This window comes from Microcaecilia unicolor, chromosome 9 (assembly GCF_901765095.1).
Source record: "Microcaecilia unicolor chromosome 9, aMicUni1.1, whole genome shotgun sequence".
NCBI classification, from domain to species: domain Eukaryota; kingdom Metazoa; phylum Chordata; class Amphibia; order Gymnophiona; family Siphonopidae; genus Microcaecilia; species Microcaecilia unicolor.
In genome coordinates, this window is record NC_044039.1 from 173,181,505 (window position 1) to 173,208,121 (window position 26,617).

General features: G+C 42.1%; 1 protein-coding gene across 6 annotated transcripts; it reads right to left on the minus strand.

The window, feature by feature from the left end:
• Positions 1-4,263: 4,263 nt before the first annotated feature.
• On the minus strand, positions 4,264-22,978 carry TIMM9 (translocase of inner mitochondrial membrane 9). 6 transcript variants are annotated; one of them, XM_030215391.1, is made up of 4 exons: positions 22,900-22,978; positions 9,183-9,249; positions 7,621-7,716; positions 4,264-4,799 (listed from the first exon to the last, which is right to left on the minus strand). In XM_030215391.1, the coding sequence occupies exons 2-4, from the start codon at positions 9,219-9,221 to the stop codon at positions 4,668-4,670; spliced, it is 267 nt and encodes an 88-aa protein (XP_030071251.1). In that variant the 5' UTR covers positions 9,222-9,249; positions 22,900-22,978; the 3' UTR covers positions 4,264-4,667. The 6 variants fall into 6 exon arrangements, with proteins under 6 accessions (XP_030071251.1, XP_030071252.1, XP_030071250.1 ...); XM_030215392.1 differs by having other exon boundaries at positions 22,889-22,971; XM_030215390.1 differs by lacking the exon at positions 22,900-22,978 and adding an exon at positions 22,796-22,882.
• Between the last annotated feature and the right edge of the window lie 3,639 nt (positions 22,979-26,617).

Here is a 26,617-nt window from a genome sequence, read left to right on the forward strand (position 1 = left end):
GATCAGAGCTTATTTCCTTGCTCCTGGCAAGCTGCAGCAGTAGACAGGGTGGATCAATAAAAGCTGTTTTATTTTTTTTTTTTTTTGGGGGGGGGGGGGGGGGGGGGGGGGGGGGTTGTTTTTGGATTCCAAAAAGGTTCATTCAGGAATGAGGCAGCAGAGGCTGATTTCCCTGGTGACCTCATGGGCTACACGAGACAGAGGGTTAGGGCATGGTTGTAACCTGATGATACTCTAAAGTTGCAAAATTTGAGGCGTTTTGCTTGCTTTTTTTTTTTTGTTTTGTTACATTTGTACCCCACGCTTTCCCACTCATGGCAGGCTCAATGCGGCTTACATGGGGCAATGGAGGGTTAAGTGACTTGCCCAGAGTCACAAGGAGCTGCCTGTGCCTGAAGTGGGAATCAAACTCAGTTCCTCAGGACCAAAGTCCACCACCCTAAGCACTAGGCCACTCCTCCACTTTCTCCCATGGTACTGATGTAGTAGATTAAAAAGTACTGGTTCCACTATCCTGCCTTCCAGTTTAGCATCTTTATTTAGGCTAAACTGGCCTAGAGGTTTTGGAGAGGATAGACTCCAAAAGCCTTTTATACCATGTGCCTGTGCAAATAATCCGTTCTCCCTGGCTTCCTTTCCACCTAAACCTCAGGTTCATACTCTACCCTTCTTCATCCCTCTCCCCCAACCTAGGTCACTCTCGCATGCTGTTTGAGCAGTGACAATGGTAGCAGCAGCAGTTACTGCAGGGTCACTGAGTTACCAGATAGCTCCAGGTCATCTAGAATGATGCTTCTCAAGCCAGACTTTGGGGCACACCCAACCAGTCAGGTTTTCAAGATCTCCACAATAAATATGGGAAGAGAAAGATTTGCATATGGCAGTGCATGCAAATCTCCCTCATGCATATTCATGGCAGATATCCTGAAATCTCTGTGTAAAAACTTGATGAGACTGGAGTACTAAGAGGTCTTGCCACGACATGAATTTTCTATTCTCATTATTTGAATGTTGGGTTATGGATTTCTGACACATCCATATGCTTCTAAGACTACTTAGTGCTACAGGACAATAAGTGAATACCACATCCAGATTGTTATGTTTTACATTAATGAACTTAATACATTTAAGTCCTGATCTATACTTATGACAGAAGGTGTGCCTAAAAGCTGCACTTTGAGGCCAAAGTAAGGAATTAAATCTTACATGGTATGTTTTGTATCTAAAAATGCTGTACCAAATACTATATTAATGTTCAACAGGCACTTTATAGTTACTATTACTAATTATTTTAGCAGTACAAAGACAGAGGTAGCTAGTATATTTGTACACGGACGGTAATTTTACAGCTGATCACCTGGATTTCAGAGTCCAAAGGGTGCCAATTTGCAACCTGTGTCTCTTTACAAAATACTAGCACCATGTGTGTTTACATTTTGTATCATCAGTCAATGAGCAAGGATGGGCCAGATGTCTTACCAGTAGCCCTGCACTTTATTCAGTAGGAAACATGGGTTTGGGGAAGTTCAGCCATTACATATTTGTGAGTCCCATTGACCAGATTTGGGGGGTGGGATGAGAGGGGGAAGCTGTAGACCTAGCCCTGTTCCTATGATGGCCCACTCTGTTCTCACCCACCTGAGATTAAACAGGCTTGCTCCCCGACAGAAAGAAAACAGAAGTCTGCAGCATGAGGGAAGGAAAGGATACAAGTCTGAAAAAGCTTGCAAGATTTTCAAAATTCAGCCACAGCAATTTTGTTTCTTTTGTCCTTTACAGGGATTTGGATTTAGCACATGCCTTTCTCAGAAGCCAAATGCAAGTTGCATTCAAGTACAGAGAGTTCACAATCTAAGTTTGTACCTGAGGTAATGGAGGAGTTAAGTGAATTGCCCAAGATCACAAGGAACAGCAATGGGATTTGAACTCTGACTTCCTTGGGTCTCAGCTTACTGCTCTGATCCTTAGGCAGTTACACCACTGTAAAAGCTCTCTGAACACACTTCAAAAGAAGCAAACTAAAACTGATCAGTCCTTTGCTCACAGTCATGCATTATTCTGTTAAAAGAATCAACAAACATGAGAGTGGATCATGCAAATCTGCTATTCCATAAGTACATTCCGAAGGTCCATCAAGCCCAGCATCCTGTTTCCAACAGTGGCCAATCCAGGTCACAAGTACCTGGCAAGATCCTCAAAAAAGTACAATACATTTTATGCTGCTTATCCTAGAAATAACTCAACAAAAACGACAATTGGTAGAGATATATTGTACAGATCACTCAATGATTGAGCTCAGGGGAAATCTCATAACATCGCTGCCAATATCCAACTAACTGCCGGTTTAATGCGACAATTCTAATCATAGATAACCCCCTACCTTCCACCTATTTTGCTTTTTTTAACGTGATATGTTCAGAATAATCTCAAACTTGTGCAATTGTATAATTGAGTGACCACCATCAAATCAGTGGAAGTCTTCATACATAGACATTTGATATCACCGGTCCTATTTGTTATAGGTACTTTCAAAAACACTTATCTGTGTACATAAATCTCGAGCGATCCCAGGAGCTCTTACTATCCCGACAGGTCCTGTTTTGCTACGGAGCTTTGTCAAGGGACAGTCCTACGAACAAAAAGATATAAATGTTAGAATCAGGAACCACCTCAATGAACCTTACACTTCTGATGTTTCAGCTTGTGGCTTACGGTTTTTTCTCCTTGGGATACTCATCGCTCACTGAGTACTTTAAACATGGCGGCGGCATTTTTATGCTCAACCGGAGGTACGACTGACTTCCGCATGAATCAGCTGAAAGTTTTTTTTACATATAGCAACCCCAGTGAACATAGGTATTTAGACCTTCTGGTTCTACTGTCCCTAAATGAAAAATCCAATAAGTTTCATTTGAGATGACGTGTTCAATCACTTGACAGCGTAAAGAATCAGCTGTGTCCTTTGCTGACGCAGTGCTGCACTAGCGGAGCTCCCAGATTGCGCGATGTAATTCTCGACCTGTGTTCAGTCATACGGGCATTAAGAAATCTGTAGATTTTCCTATGTAAATTTTTCCGTAAATTACAGCGCGCAATCTGGGAGCTCCGCTAGTGCAGCACTGAGTCAGCAAAGGACACACAGCTGATTCTTTACGCTGTCAAGTGATTGAACACGTCATCCCACATGTGAGAGGGGGCGATCGCAATCGTAGATTATTACAATGTGAAACTTATTGGATTTTTCATTTAGGGACAGTAGAACCAGAAGGTCTACATACCTATGTTCACTGGGGTTACTATATGTAAAAAAAAAAAATCTTTTATCAGCTGATTCATGCGGAAGTCAGTCGTACCTCCGGTTGAGCATAAAAATGCCACCGCCATGTTTAAAGTACTCAGTGAGCGATGAGTATCCCAAGGAGACAAAACCGTAAGCCACAAGCTGAAACATCAGAAGTGTAAGATTCATTGAGGTGGTTCCTGATTCTAACATTTATATCTTGTTGTTCGTAGGACTGTCCCTTGACAAAGCTCCGTAGCGAAACAGGACTGTCAGGATAGTAAGAGCTCCTGGGATTGCTCGAGATTTATGCAAACAGATAAGTGTTTTTGAAAGTACCTATAACAAATAGGACCGGTGATATCAAATGTCTATATGTGAAGACTTCCACTGATTTGATGGTGGTCACTCAATTATACAATTGCACAAGATTGAGATTATTCTGAGCATATCACGTTAGAAAAAGCAAAAAAGGTGGAAGGTAGGGGGTTGTCTATGATTACAATTGTCGCATTAAACCGGCAGTTAGCTGGATATTGGCAGCGACGTTATGAGACGTCCCCTGAACTCAATCATCGAGTGATCTGTACAATATATCTCTACCAATTTTTGTTTTTGTTGAGTTATATACACATATTAGGTAGAGTGCCAGTAAAAAGATTAACAGTATCCTAGAAATAAGCAGTGGATTTTCCCCAAGTCCATTTTAATAATGGTCTATGGACTTCTCCTTTAGAAAGCCATCCAAACCTTTTTTTTAAACCCCGCTATGAATTCCAGGGCTTAATTACAGTGAGTGAAGAAAAATGTTCTCCGATTAATTTCACATTTACTACTTTGTATCTTCATTTCGTGCCTCCTTTTGGAAAGAACAATTAACGTCTACCCATTCCACTCCACTCATTATTTTACAGACCTCCATCTCAAACACTCTAGCCTATACAAACTTTTCTTAAAGAAAATAAAAACAGAAAATGTTTTATTTGTTCTCTTTTTTTAGTAAATAAAAAAGGTCCCACAAATGTACATATTTTCATGTACACAATCTGCTTTAAACTCAGCGTTTTCATTGAACATTACAATCATGGTTGAAGAAAAATAAAATTTTCTATTCCAGTGCTTGCCATGCTCTAAGTCAAGCTCTTAAAATAGCCTGTCCTGAAATTATTAATTCTATAGTTAAAAAAAAAAAAAATCCATAACAATTTGCTTTTAGATGATTGTTGACTTCTTCTGTAACCTATCTGGAAGTCTCCTCTTGTCAAATTGTACTTGCTTCAGACTGCTCAGCAGATGCACCAACAGTTCAGTTATATTAAAAAAAAAAAATCACTCGTTAGCAATGAAACACATTGTTTGGCAGTGATTCTAGAGGTCAGCTGAGGGCCTATCGAGAGCCAAGAAGCCCTGCCTTAGCAGCTAGAGCTTCATTCTGCTGAATATGATACTCTTGAAACCTCATGGATATCCGCTGGGTCATTTTCAAATATTTCTGCAGGCAATGTTCTGAACAGGTAATCTTAGAAAAGGGATGGGGGGAGAAGGGAACAAAATCAGTTGCACAGTTAAATTACTAAAAATACATTAGGCACTAGTTGAATAATCACCCTTACTATTTCAATCGTATCAGAATGGAAATTGGAAATTAATGCTACCAAACTTGTCTAAAATAGTACAGCTCAAGTTCATTATACCTTGTGCTCTACTGAGCAGGTTTCCCTTATATATCCCAACAGGACACAGGAAAAGGATATTTCTTCCACTTGCTCAGAAAGTAAAGCATTTGCTATCTAGGAAATTCATCTGACCATGCACAGGATAAAAAGTGGTCCATTATAATTAATAACTTGTAGTAAAGAATTATAACTTGCTGTTCCACTGTTCATCGGAAATGTTTTTCATCAGAAAATCTCACACATCCAAATAATATAGGAGACTCTGTTTTTTGATTAAGTATTCCTATCATTAAAAATCAGATGATGTTGTAGTCCCTTTGTCGAATGTGTGGTTTATTGGTAGTATGGGTGAACTCAGCCTTGTTCTCTCCTGTTTTAAGTTGCTGTTTTTCATTAAGACAGAGTCACCATGAGGGGCTGGAACCATTTAGCTTCATGTCATCATAAGAATCAAGGCCTTCTGAAGTAATAGATTTGGATATATTCTGAAATATGTGATTTGGTGGGGGACAGGGGGGGTCTTGGTTAAGGTGAGGATTGTTTATTTCATCTTGTTGTATACACGTATTGTTATGTACTTATAACAATAAAATGTTTTAAATTAAGGCATTCACCACATTTGAACGCCTAGTACAGTTTCTCAACCCGTCTGGATTTTTAGATAACCACAATGAAAATGCATGAGATAGATCTGCATGCAAATGTATTCATACATATTCATTATGGGTATTCTGAAAACCTGCCACAACATAACTAATCTATTACAGAGCTTGATTATACCAGACCTGTGGTACAGCTTGTACAGATCACAGAGAATACAGTGCTCTATGCTACAATTAAAACTTGCCCAGGCATGCCTTTTTGAATAAATAAAATTGTGACCCTGTTAGAATTGTCAAGATGGCAATCCAGCTGATACAAGACAAAGGAATGTGGGCAATTGTGATAAGGTTACTTGGTCCTAGTGAATCAGCCTGCCTAGAGCCCGGCCATCGGAGGAAATCCTCCAAAGTGATGTTATAAGACATTCCTGTAGTTTCTTTAGTCACAAGCCAATTGCCTTCTGTGATGTTATTGGATCATCGGAGACACTGCTGATATCAAAATGATTTAAAAAGACATCTGCTGTGCAAGAGCTAAGCTACCCATCATTGACTTCTACAACTTCACTTCAGACTTCATCTGAATATCACTGGAATACTTCACAGCGTCAGACCACCAGCAACAGCTGAAGGGCAAATGCAAACGCTGCCTGTGATAAGGCGAATACCTGCTGCTCGAGTCATACTCAAGACGAAAGAGACTTAAATCACCTACTCAGGTTGTACAAGTCAAGATCTATAATCATTTTCCTATCGGGGAAACAAACGACATTTTGGCCACAGGGAGTGTGTGTGTATTTCAACTGATACCCGACTAGTGTTCATTCTAGCATTTAAAAACTTTTATTCTAGTCTTGTATTCTTTTACATTTGAAACACTTAGACATAACTTAAATCCCAGTTATTTCTGTTTCTAATTTAGTTTACATTTCATACTTGTAAATAAATCCTTTTGCTATTAGTTTCATTTGTTTTTGTAGTTTATTATTATGTGTCTAGAGGGTTGGAAAACAAGGTAAACTGATAAATACACAACTTATTTCCAGAGTGCTGAACAGTTAATTTATACATAATGATGATGTCACTGAGATCTGGGTCAACGCTAAGCCTCCCTCCCTCAGCAATTCTTTTTTTAACAGCTTCTACTTTAAGATTGCAACACAATTTTGACTCTGCTACATAAAATTCTTATTATGAAACAGTCAGTTCTATGCAAACATATTCCTATCTAAAGGCAATTTTACCCTACTGATCCTGCAATAGAATACACCCAAAAAGCTTGCTTTCCTGGCCTACACACTTTCTATCCAGCAACTGTTTTCCTGTTCGTGCCTGTGCTGGGTCCCAAAAACACAACAAGGCAAGCGATCTGCAAAATCCAATATGGGAAAGAAAGCCAGCAGATCAATATAACATCAGAAAGATTTTATTGAAGATACCGTATATAAACAAATTGCCCGACACAGGCCGTGTTTCGCCCATCAAGGGCTGCGTCAGGGGCTACAATAAACAAATAAATCAAATTTTAATAGATAAAACACCATACAACCATATTGTCACATATATCTGCTGGCTTTCTTTCCCCGTACCTGTGCTGGGCCCAGTGGGGTTTGGGGGGAGGGGGTTGGATTTTTTTTGTTTTGCTTCTGATTTTCCCTGCAACAATTGTTTTTTCTCTCTGAAGTGATATGTGAGGAAAGGAGCGCTGTCACTTAGCTGTGGATTAATGAAACTGGTTGGAGAGAGTGATTTAAAGCAGCACAGGTTCAGAGAAGTCCAAAAGATTTCTCTAAGCTGGGGAACTCGGGCACAAAAGGTTCTGCTGATGATGTTACCACCAGAGTATGACTGCATCCCCCTGCTTCTCCGTGGAGAAATATTTTTGTTCAGACTATATAGAAATGCATATAAATTTGTTTTAGTATGACTGCTTATTTGACATATATTAATCATATTAAGTGGTTACCACCTATATTGATCTTTAAAATAGGATATTCAAAGAAATTCTAAGCACCAGTTTAGAAGAGAGAAAATGCAAATTACAGAGGGATACTTTACCTACCTCATCTGGTTTAACGTCTCTAGTTGTGAAATCTTTCACGCAGTCCAGGAAACAAGTTTCTGTAAGTCTGTTATATGTTCCAAGGAACTCTTTGAACTGCAGAAACAAAATATCTCTAAATATAATAATGAATGAGGCTACTCTCTATACCAGTAACTAATGGGCACTGTCTGCATGGAAAAGCTGACTCCTATGGTTCAGAGAGATAAAAGTTCAGAAGAATCCGCAGCCAAGCGGAGAACTTGAACTCCCCATGGGAAAACACAAGTGTAAGTGAAAGTGGGATGTTTGACCACGGAAATTCAAATCCTGGAGACAAGAATCTTAAAAAGCTTGTTTATTGATGAAAAGACTTGACACAACTGTTGTGTTTCGGCCATCAGGCCTGCATCAGGAGTCTTGCTCAATAACGTGTCGTTTATTGAGTCTCAGACGCTAGGAAGAACAGCTGATATGTGCAGTAGGTAGCACGTGATATGATGATCTGTTGTACGGGTCTTTAGAAAGACCTTTGGTGATAAGCTTGCTAGTAGACAAATCGAGTGTCGTAAAAAGCAAGACTCCTGATGCAGGCCTGACGGCCGAAACACAACAGTTGTGTCGAGTCTTTTCATCAATAAACAAACTTTTTAAGATTCTTGTCTCCAGGATTTGAATTTCCGTGGTCAAACATCCCACTTTCACTTACACTCAGAGAGATAAAACACATGGCAAACAAAGTGATCCAGAGATACTGAAACGTGACACTTAAAAGCAGAGCCCAAGACGACTTACTCTGTAACCCAGTTCAAGGGCCCTAGCTCAGGAAAAGGTTTAGAACTCCATATGTTCAGTCTCTTAACTGGAAAGCTCTTTGCTGCAGCTGGAAGTGTCCACTTTCTGTGGGCTGCACCAGAGTAACTGGTGATATCAGCTTCTCCACTATTTTCCATAAAGAGATAGCCATGGAGACATCATTGCTTTATTGCTGCAGTGCAAAATGGATGCTCCTATCATCTTCTGAAACCTGCTAATCAACTAGACCTGCCTCCCCCAGTTACTGGGCCTGGTAGCATTTGAAAAAGTTATATTGCTTATTGTTTATTTATTTTCTATACCGTCACTTCTTGCATAGCAAATCAGAATGGTTTACATCTTATAATTATTCAAGTACTTGTGTGGAAAATTCTCAATTTTGCTTACAGGGAAGTAAACTGTTTTGCTCTGAATAGGCACATAAAAAAAAAAAAAAAGAAGATACCAACACGATGCATATTATTTGTACTTAACGGACCCTGCAGCAAATAGTGTATGATGCCAAATACCACTAAGGACCTGGCAGATATATCTGTATTTTCTGACCCTTTGGGTGATGTGGAGGCATATTGTCAAAGCACTGACACTTACAAAGTTACTCAGAGGTGTACTTTCAAAGCACTTAGAATTACAAAGTTCCACAGTAACCTATGGTGCTTTGAAAATGAGACCCCCAATATAGTTGACTTGTCAGTCCACTTAAATGGGTAGATATTTGCTAACCTCCATGGACAAATGTTTGAGGGAGAGAGATCTGGAAACAGTACCTGTTTAATCTGGTCAGATTCTGAAATTTGGCCAGTCATTTTCTCTAGCAGTCTTTCAACCAGTCACCTAATTTGAAGACAAAGTATGTTTATGATTTATGAAAACTTTATATACCACCATGCTTTACCAGATCTAGGCAGTTAAATAAAAATATTCAAAATTAGAAAAGAACACCATTTTTCAAACAGGAAAGACCTAACCCATACATTCAAGCTCATTCATAGATAGAAAAGGGTTTTATACTATTTAAATTGCAGTGATCTTAATAAATCTTCACAACTCCCTCATCAGACAGGTTAAACACTTGATTAAATAAAAATAGTGTTAAGTAAAACTGTAAATGTTATGAAGCTAGCTTCAACTCTCTAAGCCTTTGGCAGCTCATTCTAACAATGAGGGGGCCAAACAATAAAAAGCTCTCTCTCTCTAATATTTATAAGAGGTTACAGTATCAACTTATCTGAGCTGTGGACTACACAACTGAAATCTGAAACAGGATTTTTGCTATTAAAAAAAAAAAAAAGAGTACAACATTACTTCTGACATTATGCACTACATTATTCTAGTCCAGAGCTCAACAAATCCCAGGTGCCAGGAAAGGGAAAATGGAAGGGATTAGATTCTGTGGTTATAATCAAAGCAGTTTTATTTTATTAGAATTTAGTTACCACCTTTCATTCAAGGCGGTGTACAGTAAGAATAAGTCAAACATAAGCTATAGACAATTACAACAGTAAAAAAATATTCAAATTACAATATAAAGTATGGCACAGTATGCTACATTACAATGTTAACACAATATACAATACAACACTTTAACAGACAGCATAGGGTGTAAGCAAAGATGGAACAGATAGATAGAAAAGATAGAGTAACAGGAGTATGAAAATAAGGGGACTCATTTCAAGAAATCGCACATGCAACCAGAAAGGTGCCTGAATATTATGTCAGGTAGGGTAGGAGTGGATAAACGTGTCCTGCTACAGTATATGCTGCCAGTGTCACTCTACTACTACTTATCATTTCTAAAGCGCTACTAGACGTACGCAGCGCTGTACACTTGAACATGAAGAGACAGTCCCTGTTCAACAGAGCTTACAATCTAAGAGATGGAGTTTGACGTACCGGCTCAGGACGTCTATTCCAGGCATAAGGTGCAGCAAGATAAAAGGAACGGAGTCTGGAGTTAGCGGTGGAGGAGAAGGGTGCAGATAAGAGAGATTTACCCAGTGAATGGAGTTCCCGGGGAGGAATGTAGGGAGAGATGAGAGTGGAGAGGTACTGAGGAGTGAATGCACTTATAGGTCAATAAGAGGAGTTTGAACTGTATGCGGAAACGGATAGGAAGCCAGTGAAGTGACTTGAGGAGAGGGCTAATATGAGCATAACGACACTGGCAGAATATTAGTTGTGCAGCAGAATTTTGAACAGATTGAAGAGGAGAGAGATGGCTAAGTGGGAGACCTGTGAGAAGCAAGTTGCAATAGTCTAAGCGAGAGGTGATAAGAGTGTGGATGAGGGTTCTGGTAGTGTGCTCAGAAAGGAAAGGCAAATTTTGCTGATATTATAGAGAAAGAAATGACAGGTTTTAGCAGTCTGCTGAATATGTGCAGAGAAGGAGAGGGAGAGTCGAAGATGACCCCATTGTTACGAGCTGATGAGACAGGAAGGATGAGAGTGTTATCCACAGAAATAGAGAATGGGGGAGGAGGAGAGGTTGGTTTAGGGGGAAAGATAAGAAGCTCAGTCTTGGTCATGTTTAGTTTCAGATGGCACTGAGACATCCAGGCAGCATGTCAGACAAGCAGGCTGATACTTTAGCCTGGATTTTGGCTGAGATTTCTGGTGTAGAGAGGTAGATCTGGGAGTCACCAGCGTAAAGATGATACTGAAAACCATGAGATGAGATCAGAGTACCAAGAGAAGACGTATAGATGGAGAAAAGAAGAGGTCCCAAGACAGATCCCTGAGGTACACCAACTGACAGTGGGATAGAAGAAGAGGAGGATCCACTAGAGTGTACACTAAAGGTACGCTGGGAGAGATAAGAAGAAAACCAGGAAAGAACAGAGCCCTGAAAGCCAAGTGAGGACAGCGTATCAAGGAGTAGGCTGTGATCAATAGTGTCAAAAGCAGCAGATAGATCGAGAAGGATGAGGATAGAATAGAGATCTTTGGATCTGGCCAGGAACAGATCATTGGAGACTTTAGCAAGCGCTGTTTCAATTGAATGAAGGGTGAACAGCATGTTCAAGTATCTTGGATAGGAAAGGGAGGAGGGAGATGGAAGTGATAGTTGGAAGGACAGGTAGGGTCCAATGAACGTTTTTTTAAGGAGTGGTGTGATTATGGCATGTTTGAAGGCATCAGGAACAGTCGAAGTGGACAGTGAAAAATTGAGGATATGACAGATAAAAGGGATGACAGTAGGAGAGACAGTGTTAAGTAGATGGGTGGGAATAGGATCAGAGGAACAGGTAGTTAGTTTTGAGGAGGAAATAAGATGTGTAGTTTCCTCTTCAGTGATTTCAGAAAAGTTAGAAAAGGAGGCAGGGGTTGGAGGGTTGAGAGAACGTGTGTGCGACTAGAAAATTACTTCTTCCATTAAAGGCCTGAAGAGACAAGCTTTCACCCGCTTCCTGAAGTACAGATAGTCTTGTGTTAAGCAAAGCCATTCAGGGAGTACTCTGATTTCTGACCTTCATTTTACTCAATCTGTACAACTACCTATGCACAATGCAGGGGATACACTAGATCAGAGGTTTTCAACCCAGTTCTCAGGGCACACCTAGCCAGTTGGGGTTTTCAGGACATCCCCACTGAATTCAATAAATAGTATCAATTCCAACATTTACATATATTTTGAACATTTTTTGGCGCCAAGTTTAGTATTCAAATAACAAGCACATTTATTGCCATTCACTTGATATATAACATGTCACTGGCCACTACTGGAGCGGATACTATGGTTTTATAGTGCAGTGTGCTAAGGCTCTTCTTGCATTTTAACATCATTTCTCATGTATTATTTGATGTTTTTTTGGGAAAACGTATTGTTAGGATCAATTGCCCACTCGTGATTAATGATGACTTTATATTCTAAAGCAATGTTTTGGTTTTTTTTTTGCATAGTACACTTTTTATATTTTACTAGTAAAAAAGCCCCGTTTCTGATGCAAATGAAACGGGGGCTAGCAAGGTTTTCTTCAGTGTGCATGTGGGAGTGTGTGTGTCCCTGCCCTCTGCCCTCTCTCCCTTCCCCTGTGCTGTCTGTCCCCTCCCCCCTCGGAGTCGAGTCCTTCAGTGTTAAGTTTCCTGCTGTTCTGTGTTAGAGAGTGAGGGCTTCTGCCCTCTCTCCCCTCCCCTCTCTGAGTCATTCACTGTTACAGAGAGAGCGATTTGGTTTCGTGCTTTGCTGTGTTTTCCTTCACTGTTTGTGTTACAGAGAGAGCGAGGGCGGGGCAGACACTCATGGGGAGACCGGATATCTCGCCCCCTTCACACTTCCGGCTGGAGGCTTTATTTAGAACGTTGGTGGTGCCTTTTATATATAGAGATGATTTTTACACAACTCCTATATTTCACATACAGACTTATTTTCGAAAGAGAAGGGTGCCCATCTTTCAACACAAATCGGAAGATGGGCGTCCTCACAGGGTCGCCCAAATCGGCATAATCGAAAGACAATTTTGGGCGTCCTCAACTGCTTTCCGTCGCGGGGACGACCAAAGTTCACGGGGGCATGTCGGAGGCGAAGGCGGGACTGGGGCGTACCTAACACATGGGCATCCTCGACCAATAATGGAAAAAAGAAGGGCGTCCCTGAAGAACACTTGGACGACTTTACCTTGTCCTTTTTTTCTTACGACCAAGCCACAAAAATGTGCCCTAAATGACCAGATGACCACCGAAGGGAATCAGGGATGACCTCTCCTTACTCCCCCTGTGGTCACTAACCCCCTCCCACCCTCAAAAAAATTTTTTTTGTAATATTTTTTCCCGCCTCTATGCCAGCTTCAAATAACATACCCAGTTCCATGACAGCAGTATGCAGGTCCCTGGAGCAGTTTTAGTGGGTACTGCAGTGCACTTCAGGCAGGCGGACACAGGCCCATCCCCCCTACCTGTTACACTTGTGGTGGTAAGTGTGAGCCCTTCAAAACCCACCACAAACCCACTGTACCCACATGTAGGCGCCCCCCTTCACCCACAAAGGCTATGGTAGTGGTGTACAGTTGTGGGGAGTGGGTTTTGGGTGGCTCAGCACACAAGGTAATAGAGCTAGGCACCTGGGAGCAATTTCTGAAGTCCACTGCAGTGTCCCCTAGGGTGCCCGGTAGGTGTCCTAGCATGTCAGGGGGACCAGTGCACTACGAATGCTGGCTCCTCCCACGACCAAAGGGCTTGGATTTGGTCGTTTCTGAGATGGGCGTCCTCGGTTTCCATTATTGCCGAAAATCGGGGACGACCATCTCTAAGGTCGACCTAAATTTCGTGATTTGGGCATCCCCCACCGTATTATCAAAAGAAAGATGGACGCTCATCTTGTTTCAATAATACGGGTTTCCCCGCCCCTTCACCGCAGAAAACTTGAGCACCCCTTTCGATTATGCCCTTCTTTATGAACTTTCAGAAGCTTGCAGCGATCATTTGACTACTTACAGTTCATGTTGGCTTTACATTATAAAGTTGCGGTTCCTTCACACAGCGCACATTTTATAAATGAGTGGGAAAGCGCGGGGTACAAGTGTAACAAAAATAAAATAAATAAACTCCAGTTCCACGATAGTGTTAGCGTTATCTTTTCTCGTATTATGCATCCTAGATTGGAGAGTTTGCCATTTTTTGTCTCACTGCGCACTCTCACATGACAGTTTCCATGTTTTTCATTTTTGGTAAGTTTTCATCATGTTTGAAAAATTCTGTACCCTTACATATTAGCTTTATGTATGCTTTTTATTTTCTTTAAGGCACAGAGATTGTTTAGCACAGGACCATATCTTAACTATTTCAATATCATCTGCTTTCACATCAACACAAGTACACAGGTATTAAAGCATATTCAGGCACAGGCAGCTCCTTGTGACTCTGGGCAAGTCACTTAACCCTCCATTGCCCCATGTAAGCCGCATTGAGCCTGCCATGAGTGGGAAAGCGCGGGGTACAAATGTAACAAAAATAAAAATATTACTGCTTTTGGCACTTTTTCATAGTTCAGTTGGGGTCCTTTTACAAAACCGTGGTAAAAAGTGGCCTGCAGTAATACGAGTGTTTCTTTTGGGCCTGCGTGGGCCATTTTTTACCGCATCTAGGAAAAGGAGAAATTAGGTCTTACCTGATCATTTTCTTTCCAATAGTTCTTCACCCTATTCCAGGACAAGTGGGTAGTTATGTCCATCAATCAGCAGGTGGAGATAGAAAATCCAGAACTGAGCACTACTACCTAGCCACGTGCTAGCCACCCAGTTCCTCAGTATTGTACATAAGCCAGCAGAAAACCAACCTAAATGCATGAACAGTGTAGAGAACGCCAGACGAATTTCCTATTTAAGATATAAAGTTTATTTACAATTGTACTGAATAGCTCAATGGGCTATTTCAGGTAGCATTTCTTGATAAGCAATATACAAGTCAGAATGAATGATTAAAAAAACAATGTACAGCGAATAAATCAGAATGCTATATACAGACAAAGAAATTAGAATGCTCGCTACCTCTTTGTTCCAATCTGTTTTTATATCGTTCTTCTTTGGCATCTGACCAATTCTCTCATACAACATTCCTGTGCAAGTCTCTGAATACCACAAAGCTGTTAATCATGGGCAGAACATGCTACATCTGTTTTCCCTTATTTCACAGACTTTCTGGAGCCGTGCCTTTAGCTGATGTGGGCCCCATCATGTCCCAGGAGATTTAGTGTTGAAACAGCTTGCTCTGCTGTTCTTTGAAGCTTTCCACTTCTATTTTTTTATGCTTTTGTTCAACAACAGCAACCAACCAACAAACAAGGCAAAAAAAAAAAAAAAAACCACCAACGACAGGATCCAGAACAATGAGCAGGGCAGTAAGAAACAAAATAGGCCGAAAACACCAGGAGGTGTGAAGAACTAATGGAAAGAAAATGATCAGGTATGACCTAATTTCTCCTTCCATTACGTTCTATCCCACTATTCCAGGACAAGTGGGATGTTCAATAGCAATCCCTGCGAGGGTGAAACATCGGCCCTGCTGCTCTTAAGACCGCCGCCCCAAAGAACGCATCTGACCGCGCAGCAACATCCACCTTATAATGCTTGCTGAAAGACCATCTCGCCATCCTGCAAATGTCTACCGGAGAAGACAAAGACGTCTTTGCCCACGACGTTGCCAACGCCTAGTCGAGTGGGCCTTCAAACCCAAAAGCAAAGCCTTCCCTGCCAGGAGGTAGGCGGACGACACTGCCTCCTTCAACCAGCAGGCAATGGACGCTTTGAAGGCCATTAGGCCCAACTTCTGTTTACAGAACAAAACCATCTATCTGAGCGACAAAACTCGTTAGTCGCCTCCAGATACCGGATAAGAACTCTTCGAACATACAGAAGCCGCAAGGACGCATACCGGCTCCCCACGTCCTGCCGACGAAAGGAAGGCAGCACTACCGACTGATTAAGATGAAATTCAGAGACCACCTTGGGCAGAAAAGATGGCACTGTTCGTAGAGACACCCCCCCTCCGAAAAACGGCGACAGGGGTCACTGCAAGAGAGCGCCTGGAGCTCAGAAATTCACGGGCCAAAGCGATAGCTACCAAAAATACCGCCTTGAGAGTAAGATCCTTCAGGGAAGCCTGACAAAGAGGCTCAAAGGGAGGACGCTGAAGCGCTCCAAGCACCAGATTGAGATTCCAGTCAGGGCAGGGAGCCCAGAAGGGCGGTCGAAGACGACCCACTCCTTTCAGAAAACGGACCACATCCGGATGAGCCGCCAGTGAAGAATTGCGCAAGCGCCCTCAGAAACAGGCCAAGGCCGCCACCTGGACCTTCAAGGACCCCAGCACCAAGACCTTGTGTACCCCCAGCTGCAGAAAATCAAGGATGCTGCCCACCGAAGCACTAAAGGGATCCAAACCCCTTTCCGTGCAACAATCTTCAAATATACGCCAGACACGGGCATAGGCCGAAGAAGTAGACCACTTGCGAGCCTGAACTAGGATAGTAATAACTGAATCCAAATAGCCCTTCTTCCTCAAACGAGACCTCTCAAGGGCCAAGCCATAAGACCAAAGTGGGAGGGATCTTCCATGGCTACCAGTCCCTGCCGGAGAAGACCCCTCTCCTGCGGAAGCCGCAGCGGCTGGCTGTTCAGAAGACTGATGAGGTCGACATACCAAGGACGCCTGGGCCAGTCCGGAGCCACCAAAATCACTCTGCCGCGATGAGTCGCTACTCTTCTCAGCAGATGGCCCAACATCGGCCAAGGAGGAAAGACATACAGGACTCCCTCTACCGACCACGGTTGAAGTAGGGCATCCAGACCTAACGAATCCTGCTCCCTGCGATGACTGAAGAACTGTGGAACCTTGGCAATGTCCTTCATGGACATCAGGTCCATGCAAGGAAGGCCCCAAAGCTGCACCACTAGTTGGAACACCGCAGCAGACAGCTCCCACTCGCCAGGATCCAAAACATGACAACTGAGAAAGTCGGCTCTTACGTTGAGGACCCCGGCAATGTGGACAGCTGAGAGGTAAGACAGGTGCCACTCCGCCCAGACCATCTAGAGGCCGGATTCCCTGGCCAGACAGCTGCTGCGGGTCCCCTCCTGTCTGTTGATATAAGCTACAGTCATCGCATTGTTGGAGAAGACTCGGACCGCCGTCCCGTTCAGGAATGAAAGAAACAACTTCAAAGCTAACCGCACCGCCCAAAGCTCCAGAAAATTGATGGTCCAGCGGGAGTCCTGTGGTGACCACGTACCCTGAGCTAAATGGCCCCTGAAATGGGCCCCTCAGCCCGACAGGCTGGCATCCGTTGTAACTACCTCCCACTGCAGAATGGGAAAGAATGTAATGGATATAACTTAATTCTTCCTCTATACAATTCCCAAAATGTTTGTTCCACATGAACCTTATTCTACCATAACATCACTGTGTAACTGTCTATACTGGAATTGGAGAACGCCTTTACCGTACTACGTAAGCCACATTGAGCTTGCAAATAGGTGGGAAAATGTGGGATACAAATACAACAAATAAATAAATAAATAAATAAATAAAGGACATTCCCCGAACCAGACACTGGGGGCAGAGCCACCATCTCATGCTCTGTCTGGCCTCCAATGTCCAAGGGAGTCTGACTTAGTAAGCCTCCGACACCGGAGACCAGTGAGAGAACAGAGACCTCTGAAGTGGACGCAAGTGAGCTCGCGCCCAAGGGACTACCTCCATGGCCGCTGTCATGGACCCTAGAAGCTGGACGTAGTCCCAAACCCATGGCCTGGCGGCCAACAGAAGGGAACATACCTGCCTCACCAGCTTCACCCGCCTCAGGTCAGTCAGAAAGACCCGAGCCCGCTGGGTATCGAATAGAACACTTAAGTATTCCAGGTGCTGAGAGGGGATCAGGCAGCTCCTCTCGAAATTGATCACCTACCCGAAGGACTGAAGCAGCCTGACAATCGTGGAAGTTGCTTCCAAGCTGTCCTGGTAGGACGACGCGCGAATTAGCTAGTTGTCCAGGTAAGGCTGCCACCACTACCATTACTTTGGAGAAGGTCCGTGGGGCCGTAGCAAGGCCAAATGGGAGCGCCCGAAACTGGAAGTGCTGACCCAGTACTGTGAAATGAAGGAACTGCTGATGGAGGCCCCAAATTGGAATATGAAGGCACGCTTCTTTGAGATCGAAAGAAACTCGCCCTCCCGCACGGAGGCAAAATTCTAACCGGTAACCGTCGCGCAGGATGTCCAGCACCCACTGATCTGAGGTGATGGAGGCCCACGCGTCATGGAACGCCTGAAGACATCCCCCTATCGGAGTGAACGTGTAGATCAACGCACCATCATTGCGACTGTTGGGCAGGAAGACCTGTCCGACCTGACTTGCCGGTCCCCTTCCTGTCCCCCCGAAAGGACTGACAGGGCTGAAACTTAGACCGTTGCCCAAAGGCCGGGTGACCTGGTCTGTATTTCTTACTGTCCTGAAACCGAGGACGAGAGAATCCAGACTGCCGACCAGACGACCTAGGCCGGTCCTCAGACAGCCACTGGAGTCTAGACTCTCTGAGCTCTTTCATCAGATTACTCAAGTCCTCGCCAAACAGTAACTTCCCCCGAAAGGGCAGTTTGACCAACCGGGCTTTGGACGCCGCATCCGCAGACCATGCATGGAGCCACAACTGTCTCCTTGCAGAGACCGCCAACGACATACCCTTGGCCAAAGCCCTAAGCATGTCGTACACGGCATCCGCTAGATAAGCGAGACCTGCCTCCATCCTAGCCTCCGACCTTTGATGCCATTGCAGACAGGCACGGGCCACAAAGGAACTGCAAATCGCAGCCTGCAAGCCCAAGGCAGCCACCTCAAAGGCCTGTTTAAGGCCTGCTCCAATTTCCTATCCTGAAGGTCCTTTAAGGCCACCCCGCCTTCCACAGGCAAAGTCGTCTTCTTGGTGACCGCTGTCACCAAAGAATCCACCTTAGGAAAGCCCAACGTCTCCCTTTCCTCCAGAACCAAAGGGTAGAGACGGGCCATGGCTCTCCCCACTCGCAGACCCGCCTCGGGGGTATTCCACTCTGCAGAGATTAAATCCTGCATATATCTGATATGGAGAGAGCCGATAAGGAGTCCGAAATCAACACACCGAATTCATCTTTTTGAAGAAGCCGGAGCACCAGAGGGTCATCCCCATCTCCCGAGGGGAGCTCCCCCTCCTCTACAGGCTCCAGGACTGAAGCGCCCCCCGATGAAGCAGACTCCGCGTCTGATCCCAGAGAAATGGGTGAACAACCCTCCAAACGGTCATCCAATAGGATAGGCCGAAGTCTCTTGGGAGGAACAGGGGCTGAGTCAGACTTCGCACCCCCCGGGACCTCCGGAGTAGGCAGAGCAGCACCCCCCTGATTCAATAAAAATGCCTGGTGCATTAACAAGACAAATTCAGGGGGAAAAGACCCCTGCTGCGACTGCCCCTTTCTCTGCCACCGGCACAGCACGTTCCTTGACTGTGGAGGACAAAATGGTCAAAGTTCCCGCCTCCGCCAGAAAGGAGTCGCCAAGAGATCCCCCCGGGGACCCAGAGTGCTGATCCAGGCCCGTTATCCCCAGAGAAAGGCCACAAGGATCTCCTCCTCCACTCGGGACCACCGGTCTGCACACCGTGCAGCGGCCCGAGGAGCAGTGCTTCACCACCTTAGCGCCAAAAAACACCCGGTCGGAGGCCCGACTCGCAAGAGCGCACTGCAAGCCCGCTAACTTGCGCCCTCTTTTTTTTTTTTACTTTTGGCGCTAGTGTTTAATAGAAAAAAAGGTGCACCGTGGGAACCACGCGACCGTTACCACGGCCCGCTAACAGATCCCCAACTCAACACCTGGGTCCTGAAACAGGGTGTGGTCCCCCCCCCCCCACCCCCGAACTCTCCAATGCCAGACTGGAGCTGTTCTGATATGGCCAGAAGAAACGTGGCTCTCTTTTTTTTTTGTTGGTTGCTGCACAGACACTGCCACAAGAGAGGCTCAGGAGGGAAATAAAGGGAAGAAAGCCTCCAGGCGGGAGCAAGACAGGGACCCAGCACCACCAGGTATGTCTAAATTTCCTCAAGTGTGACTCAACTGGGAACCAGTCACCAACTGGACCAGGAGAAACCAACTGGAACACAGAGAGACAGAAGTATGTCCATCCACCTGCTGGAGATAGAAGATACTGAGGAACTGGGCGGCTAGCTCATGGCTAGGTAGTATGTCCAGTTCTGGATTTTCTATCTCCACCTGCTGGTCAATGGACATAACTACCCACTTGTCCTGGAATAGTGGGATAGAATGTAATGGAAAGGGCCTTTTTTTTAAGGGGCCGGAAAATGGATGTGCATTAAACTTGAAACCATTTTCAGCCTGAGACCTTACCGACACCCACTGACCTAGTGGTAAGGTCTCACGTGCTATCCGAACGGTAAGCATACAGCGTGTGCCAACTGCTGGGTGTCTCTATTGTTAGCGTACACTGAAAACATTAGCACACCTACAGCACGGCTTTCTAAACAGGGCCCTAAAAATTAAATGCATGTTTTAAAATCAAAAGTAAAATACATTTATCAACCATGTTATTACAGTACACTATTTTAAAAAAACACAATAAATCAATATGCAAGCATATCATCTTTTAAAGTGTCAGCTTCTAAATGCAGGCTACATCAGAGGTTTCAGTTCAATTTTTGTCTGCACATTTCAATTTCTATTTATGGTTCCTTATTTGGTTGTGCTTGTGACAACAGTTAGAGTTTTAACTAGTGTTTAGTTTCTGTGTAGGAATCTGTAGCAGTCCTGCTTCTTCTGTTTTCCCATGTTACTGGTGTTCTACAATCTAGGGCCTAGTTAAAGCATTATGGTGGTTATGTTACCCCACTTAAATGCAAGGAAACAAAATAGTCCAATTAAAAAAGAACAATAAAACCTTTAAACATATTTTTCACCCCTTTAGGAAACCTTTTCATAGTTAAAGTTAGTGCTGTCATATATATACTATGGCAAGATTACTACATAGATTCTGCATACCTTTTTGTGGGAGGGTTTTGTGATGCATCACTTTCCCCCAGATTCTATATATGGTGCTGAAATATCAGCACCAACATTTTGAAGCATATCCAAGGTGTGTGTAACTAAATTAAACAAGCTATCAAGTATGAATTAATGGATCTTAATCAACAATTGCACTTTGGCACTAATTTGGATGTGTGTGCTATTCTAGAATCTTAAGCGCCGAAATTTGACAATGTGAAACTCAAAACGGGGTGTGGCCAGGGGACAGGCATGGGTGAATCTGGGATGCTCCAAAAATTTGTGTTCAGTTTTATAGAATAGCATCATTTATGTGCCAAAATGCCATGTTAGCATTTACATCAGGTTTCAGCTGGCATAAATACCAACGCTCAACTTTATTATTTGTTACATTTGTATCCCACATTTTCCCACCTTTTGCAGGCTCAATGTGGCCTACATATAACAGTGCTTATTTTCATGCCTATTCTATAAAGAGCAGGCATCTCAAAGCACTCTTTATAGAATACTGTTTAGCACAGATTTTTTTCTGGTGATGATTTTTGAGTGCCATTTATAGAATTCCTCCCCGTGTCATTGTTAATGAGATGGTGCTAGACTTTAAGGGTCCTGTTTACTAAGGTGCGCAAGCTAACGCTAGGGACACCCACAGGAATGTATGGGTGTCTCTAGCATTAGCGCACACTAATTTTTAGCATGCCTACAGCGCATCTTAACAAACAGGGCCCTAAATGTATTTATGTACAAAGAGTAAGGCAAAAAGTCTTCAACCCAAAATTGGGAAAGCTTCAGAGAATATAGGAGGCACTGACAGGGGTTCTATTCTATCTTCTATAAACTCCAGATCTTACTTCTATACAGAAATATTGGTTGAACGTTACTATTTAAAATAGCAAAAAAAAGCCTTTCTGTTGCCAATTTAAAGGTGAGGGCCATGACACTTTAGTTTGCCCCCTCCCATAATTAATTTTCACCCAAATATTACTCTTTGGAGCATACTGTATTTTATATGTTTATTGTTAATGCCCAATTTATACATCAAGAAATCAAGAAGCACAGACAATAAGTCAAGAACACACATAGATACTGACAGTAAAAGAAAGTAGTAACATGATCTTCCTCAGCCTATCAGAACAAAAAAAGGAGGAGACAAGAAAAGATCCAAATCCTACAGAAGCCAAGAGAAATTGGTAAATAGGGAAATTAAAATAATTTAAAAAAGAACTATTACTAGATGCCCATAATGAGGCGTATTTTCAAAGTACTTAGAAAGTTCCATAGTAACCTATGGAACTTTGTAAGTCTAAATGCTTTGAAAATGAGCCCCAGTGTGTATTACATAAAACATGAGGGACATATTCCTTCCCAGTCCTTCCATCATGATTAATATTTTTGCTTTTCATTCATTTGGTATGTCCAACTATTTTATTTTGATATTATTTTAGTTACCTAATACTAACATTATATAACCAACTATCTACAAACCAAAACCTTTCTTTTTTAATGGTATTACACTGAGATTATATTTAAGTTTGTTTTCTTTTATCACGTTCTATTATGATACGCTACCAGGCGCTAAATATTTATCGGTTTGTTCTGATATATTTAGTTGTGTATTTTCTGTTCTTTCTTATGTGTTAAACCACATACCATAGTGGTCCCTTTAGAACCAATTCTAATACGTCTTAACCGCAAGGCAGTTGAAAAAGCAACTAGTACGAGCCACGAAACAACGCAAACAGCTGAACGGGTGCAGGGCAACTACAAGAAATATAACAGTTACTGGAGGCTGAACGAGGGAACAAGAGTGACAGTATCCCTCCCCCAACAAACGAAAACGAGACTTCAACTTTCTACCACTTTTACCGTCCCAAACAAATCCAGCAGCACGTTGAATTCCACCTTGCGATCACGCTTAATGCTACCGCTTCCGTTATAATAACCACCTCTGCTTCTTACCCCTCCCTTACCCCCTGGCAACGACCACTGCAGCTTCAGGATTGGAGATGCAACTAAAGCAATCACCGCCCCGCCGACAGAACATTTCCGCCGCTGCGTCAGGTCATTACCAAGAAGTTAGATTGAGAACTGTACGAATACGAGCTAGGAGGTTGGATACAACGGGGGACGAAGTGACGTCAAGACGTTAAAGCCAATTAGGTTTATCTGTTTCCCCTTCGCCGCGCAACCGTCGTCGGAGTCGGATTCGTCAAATCGTATATTCCAAACAAAACAAGGAAAGCTATGAGCTGCTACATTTACGTTGTCGTTCTTTATTTTTTATAGCATTTTTTTATCTCACTTATATTTTCAACATGCCGCCCGGCTTGTACAGTATACGGATGTACACAGACAGAGAAAGTATAATAACGGAATAACTTTTCTTATGTAGAGTAAACGTCATTTGTTATAAATCGTAATCAGTGGGTCATTTGGAGGGACTGGTTATAGGGACAGGGACACCCTAGCACTGTTACATTCGTGCTGATAGTTTTTTGTTCTGGTAAGGGGCTTCTCGTAAGGGGCCACTAAAACAGATATCATATTATGAGAATTAGCTGCCAAATATTAGAGTTTCTATCTATTTATTTACTTATTTATTACATTTATGTAATACACTAAACATGAATTAGGTTGAAACCTGGGAGCATTTACAAAAATTGTTTTCTTGTGCCTACTTCAAAAGAAAAAGATGGCATGTGGGAACCTGCTTCATTTGTTTTGTGGATTGCAATGGTATGTTATAAAAATGCACTTGATATTTGTTATTACTACTATTTAAAAGACATATTGAATAATGAGGGCAGAGCTACCTTCATGCAGAAGTCCAGAGTCAGTCTAAATGTGCCAACATTGTCCAGTTCAGCACACTATTAGCTGCCAAGTTCAAACAAAGTTATTTATGTTCAGTGGAAAATAAATCTGTTAACTGAGGCTGCCTGCTATCTGAATATCCCATCGTTTCATTATTGCTACCAGTATTACATATGGCCATTTGCTTTACACTTTGATTCTTTTAGTTTGTTTATTTAGATCTTACATGCAAATTGTTTTGCTTTTTAAACCCAAAGGTGAATCCTAAGGGTGGTTGAACAATTAGGTATAAACTGTGTTTCTGACTTTACATGTTTTAGAGTGCTTTGGGTCCTCCTGATCTGTACATCTGCTGTCTGGAATTTTGTAAGATGGAAATAAGAAAATAAAATTGAATTTTGGATGTACTCTGTAGAAGTTGTTGTTTTTGCAATGTGATGGTTGCCTGTTCTGATGCATGCATGTGATAATCTTTGAATAACTGCCTATACTTATGGCTATGATTTCTGAACATGTGGCATCATTAAAGGACAAACTTTTAAATGCCCAGTTGGGTATATATGTTTATCTCAACTTTTTTAAATGTTTCAGACATATCCATCAATTTGCTCCCATGATATAACTGATTTCTATTAGTCTGTCTCATTGTATTGTCAAATGTAAGCCACATTGAACCCAACTTTACTTGAGATAATGTGTGATATAAATGTAACAAAAAAACTTTATCCTCCACTTTTTAAGACTTCCTACCTGCTGGATAGTGATGGCACAAGGAAAGCATGTTTGGTCCACTGAAGACTAACTCAAAATACCTACTCCTTAGCTGGGTCCTAGTATTACCATATTGAAAATGAAACCATACCATGCCTCTGTGGTTGTGTTTCACTAATAAGTTACATGATTAACTGTCTTTCTTGAAAGGATTATATAAACGTTGGATGCATAACTAGGGACACAAACGTATACTTATTTATTCAATATCACAATTCCTCATGTACAGCCAGAAAACAACCTTTTAGGGTGGGTAGTGTTCACAATTAGCTTATTTTATTATTGACCAGATAGAGATAAGAGTTTTCAGTTTTGACACAGTGTAAGTCATCACAAGAACAAAATATAAGAAAACCAATGAACTGCATTAGGGGCTTATAGCCCATTTAATTCTGTTTAAACAAAAGAGATCTGCATTAAACAAAATATTTATTTCTATTTTGACTTATAAAACCAGTTACCCCTGAAACATTTTCAAAACAGAATAATCCATTTGTGTATCTACAAGGTAAACTTCTACAAAACAGATGAAGATGTAATTCCATGTGCCACAATGAAAGGAGAGTTTAATTCTACTTCCATTTAATTCCATCATCTTTACAAACCCAGTCTTCCCAAGGCAGATTACAACAGTTAAGATGAACCCATCAGGAAACAGGATATCATATCCTCACTGAAATTTGGCCAACAGTATTGTATAGAACAGAAAATTTAGCACAAAACATAGAGTTTATAATTGCTGTTTTTACCAGCTACAATAATTTTTGAAGATGTTTTAGTGATATTCAATTGTTATTTCATGATACTTATGTCTACATATGGGAAGCTTTCAAATACATTAAAAAGCTGTCTGATATGTTAAAAAAAACACACCTTTTCTCCTCCACCTTTTAGGGCACTGACTATCCAACTGAAACAGCTTTAGACTTGTTACAGATGGACTATGCATAGGCAGTCCCTTATTTCTAAAAATCTTTTGCTTTAGTTTTCAATAGCATTTGCTATTGTTATGGGTGTACTAAAACCATGGCAAGCTCTGCCTACTGGCTTCAGCTCATACAATGGACTAGATAGGCTCACTTCGTCTCCTGTTTTATCTAACTTCCTTGATTAGATCCAAGGAGGTTGAACAAAACAGGAGATGGGATGGCATAAAAAAGGTTTAAGGCACTTAAGTTAACTTTTGTTTCCTCTTCCCTGCGCAGTCATCATCTAGTACACTCAAAACAAAGCAAGCAAAACTGTGAGCTGCTGCATTCTCATCATTCTTTATTGGTGGTATCATTTTTATTTAATCTCACTTATATTTTCAGACACGCTGGCTTGTGCAGCATACGGATGTACACAGAGGAAATACTGGCTTCATCAGTTAGAGCACTAATTTATTCTACATTTTAAATCATTGTGTCATATGGAGGGGCTGGCTATAGGCACTCCCCGTAGTCATGCAGAGATGTTTTCACCTAGTAAAGGCCCACCAAAACAGACATCATGTTATGAAAATCAGGTACTTAACAATCAGACTATTTATAAGGTCCAAGGAAACAGCAAAGCAAACAATCCGCAAACTCCAACATGGAAAACAGCGAAGCAGATCAATGGTAAATGTAAGCAAACGTTATTAATAAAATAGCATATAGATTATACTGCCCAGTATAATCTATATGGTAATTTATTAATAAAGTTTGCTTACATTTACCATTGATCTGTTTTACTGTTTTCCACCTTACCATTTATAAGTACAATAAAAAAAAACATGAATTAGGTTGAAACTGGGAGCATTTAGCATCTTTTTTTTCCTGTGCCTACATCAAAAGAAAACGATGGCACGTAGGAACTTGCTCCTTTTTGTTTTGTGGAATGCAGTGGTATATTATAAACATGCACTTGCTTTTTTTATTACTACAATTTCACAGATATGTATTGAATAATGAGGTAGGAGCTTCCTTCATAGAAGTTCTGTCCAGACTGAGTCAGTCTAAATGTGCCAACATTGTCAAGTTCAGCACACTATTAGCCTCCAAGTTCATACAAAGTTAATTATGTTCAATGGAAAATAAATCTGTTCGCTCAGGCTGCTTGCTATGTGAATATTCCATCACT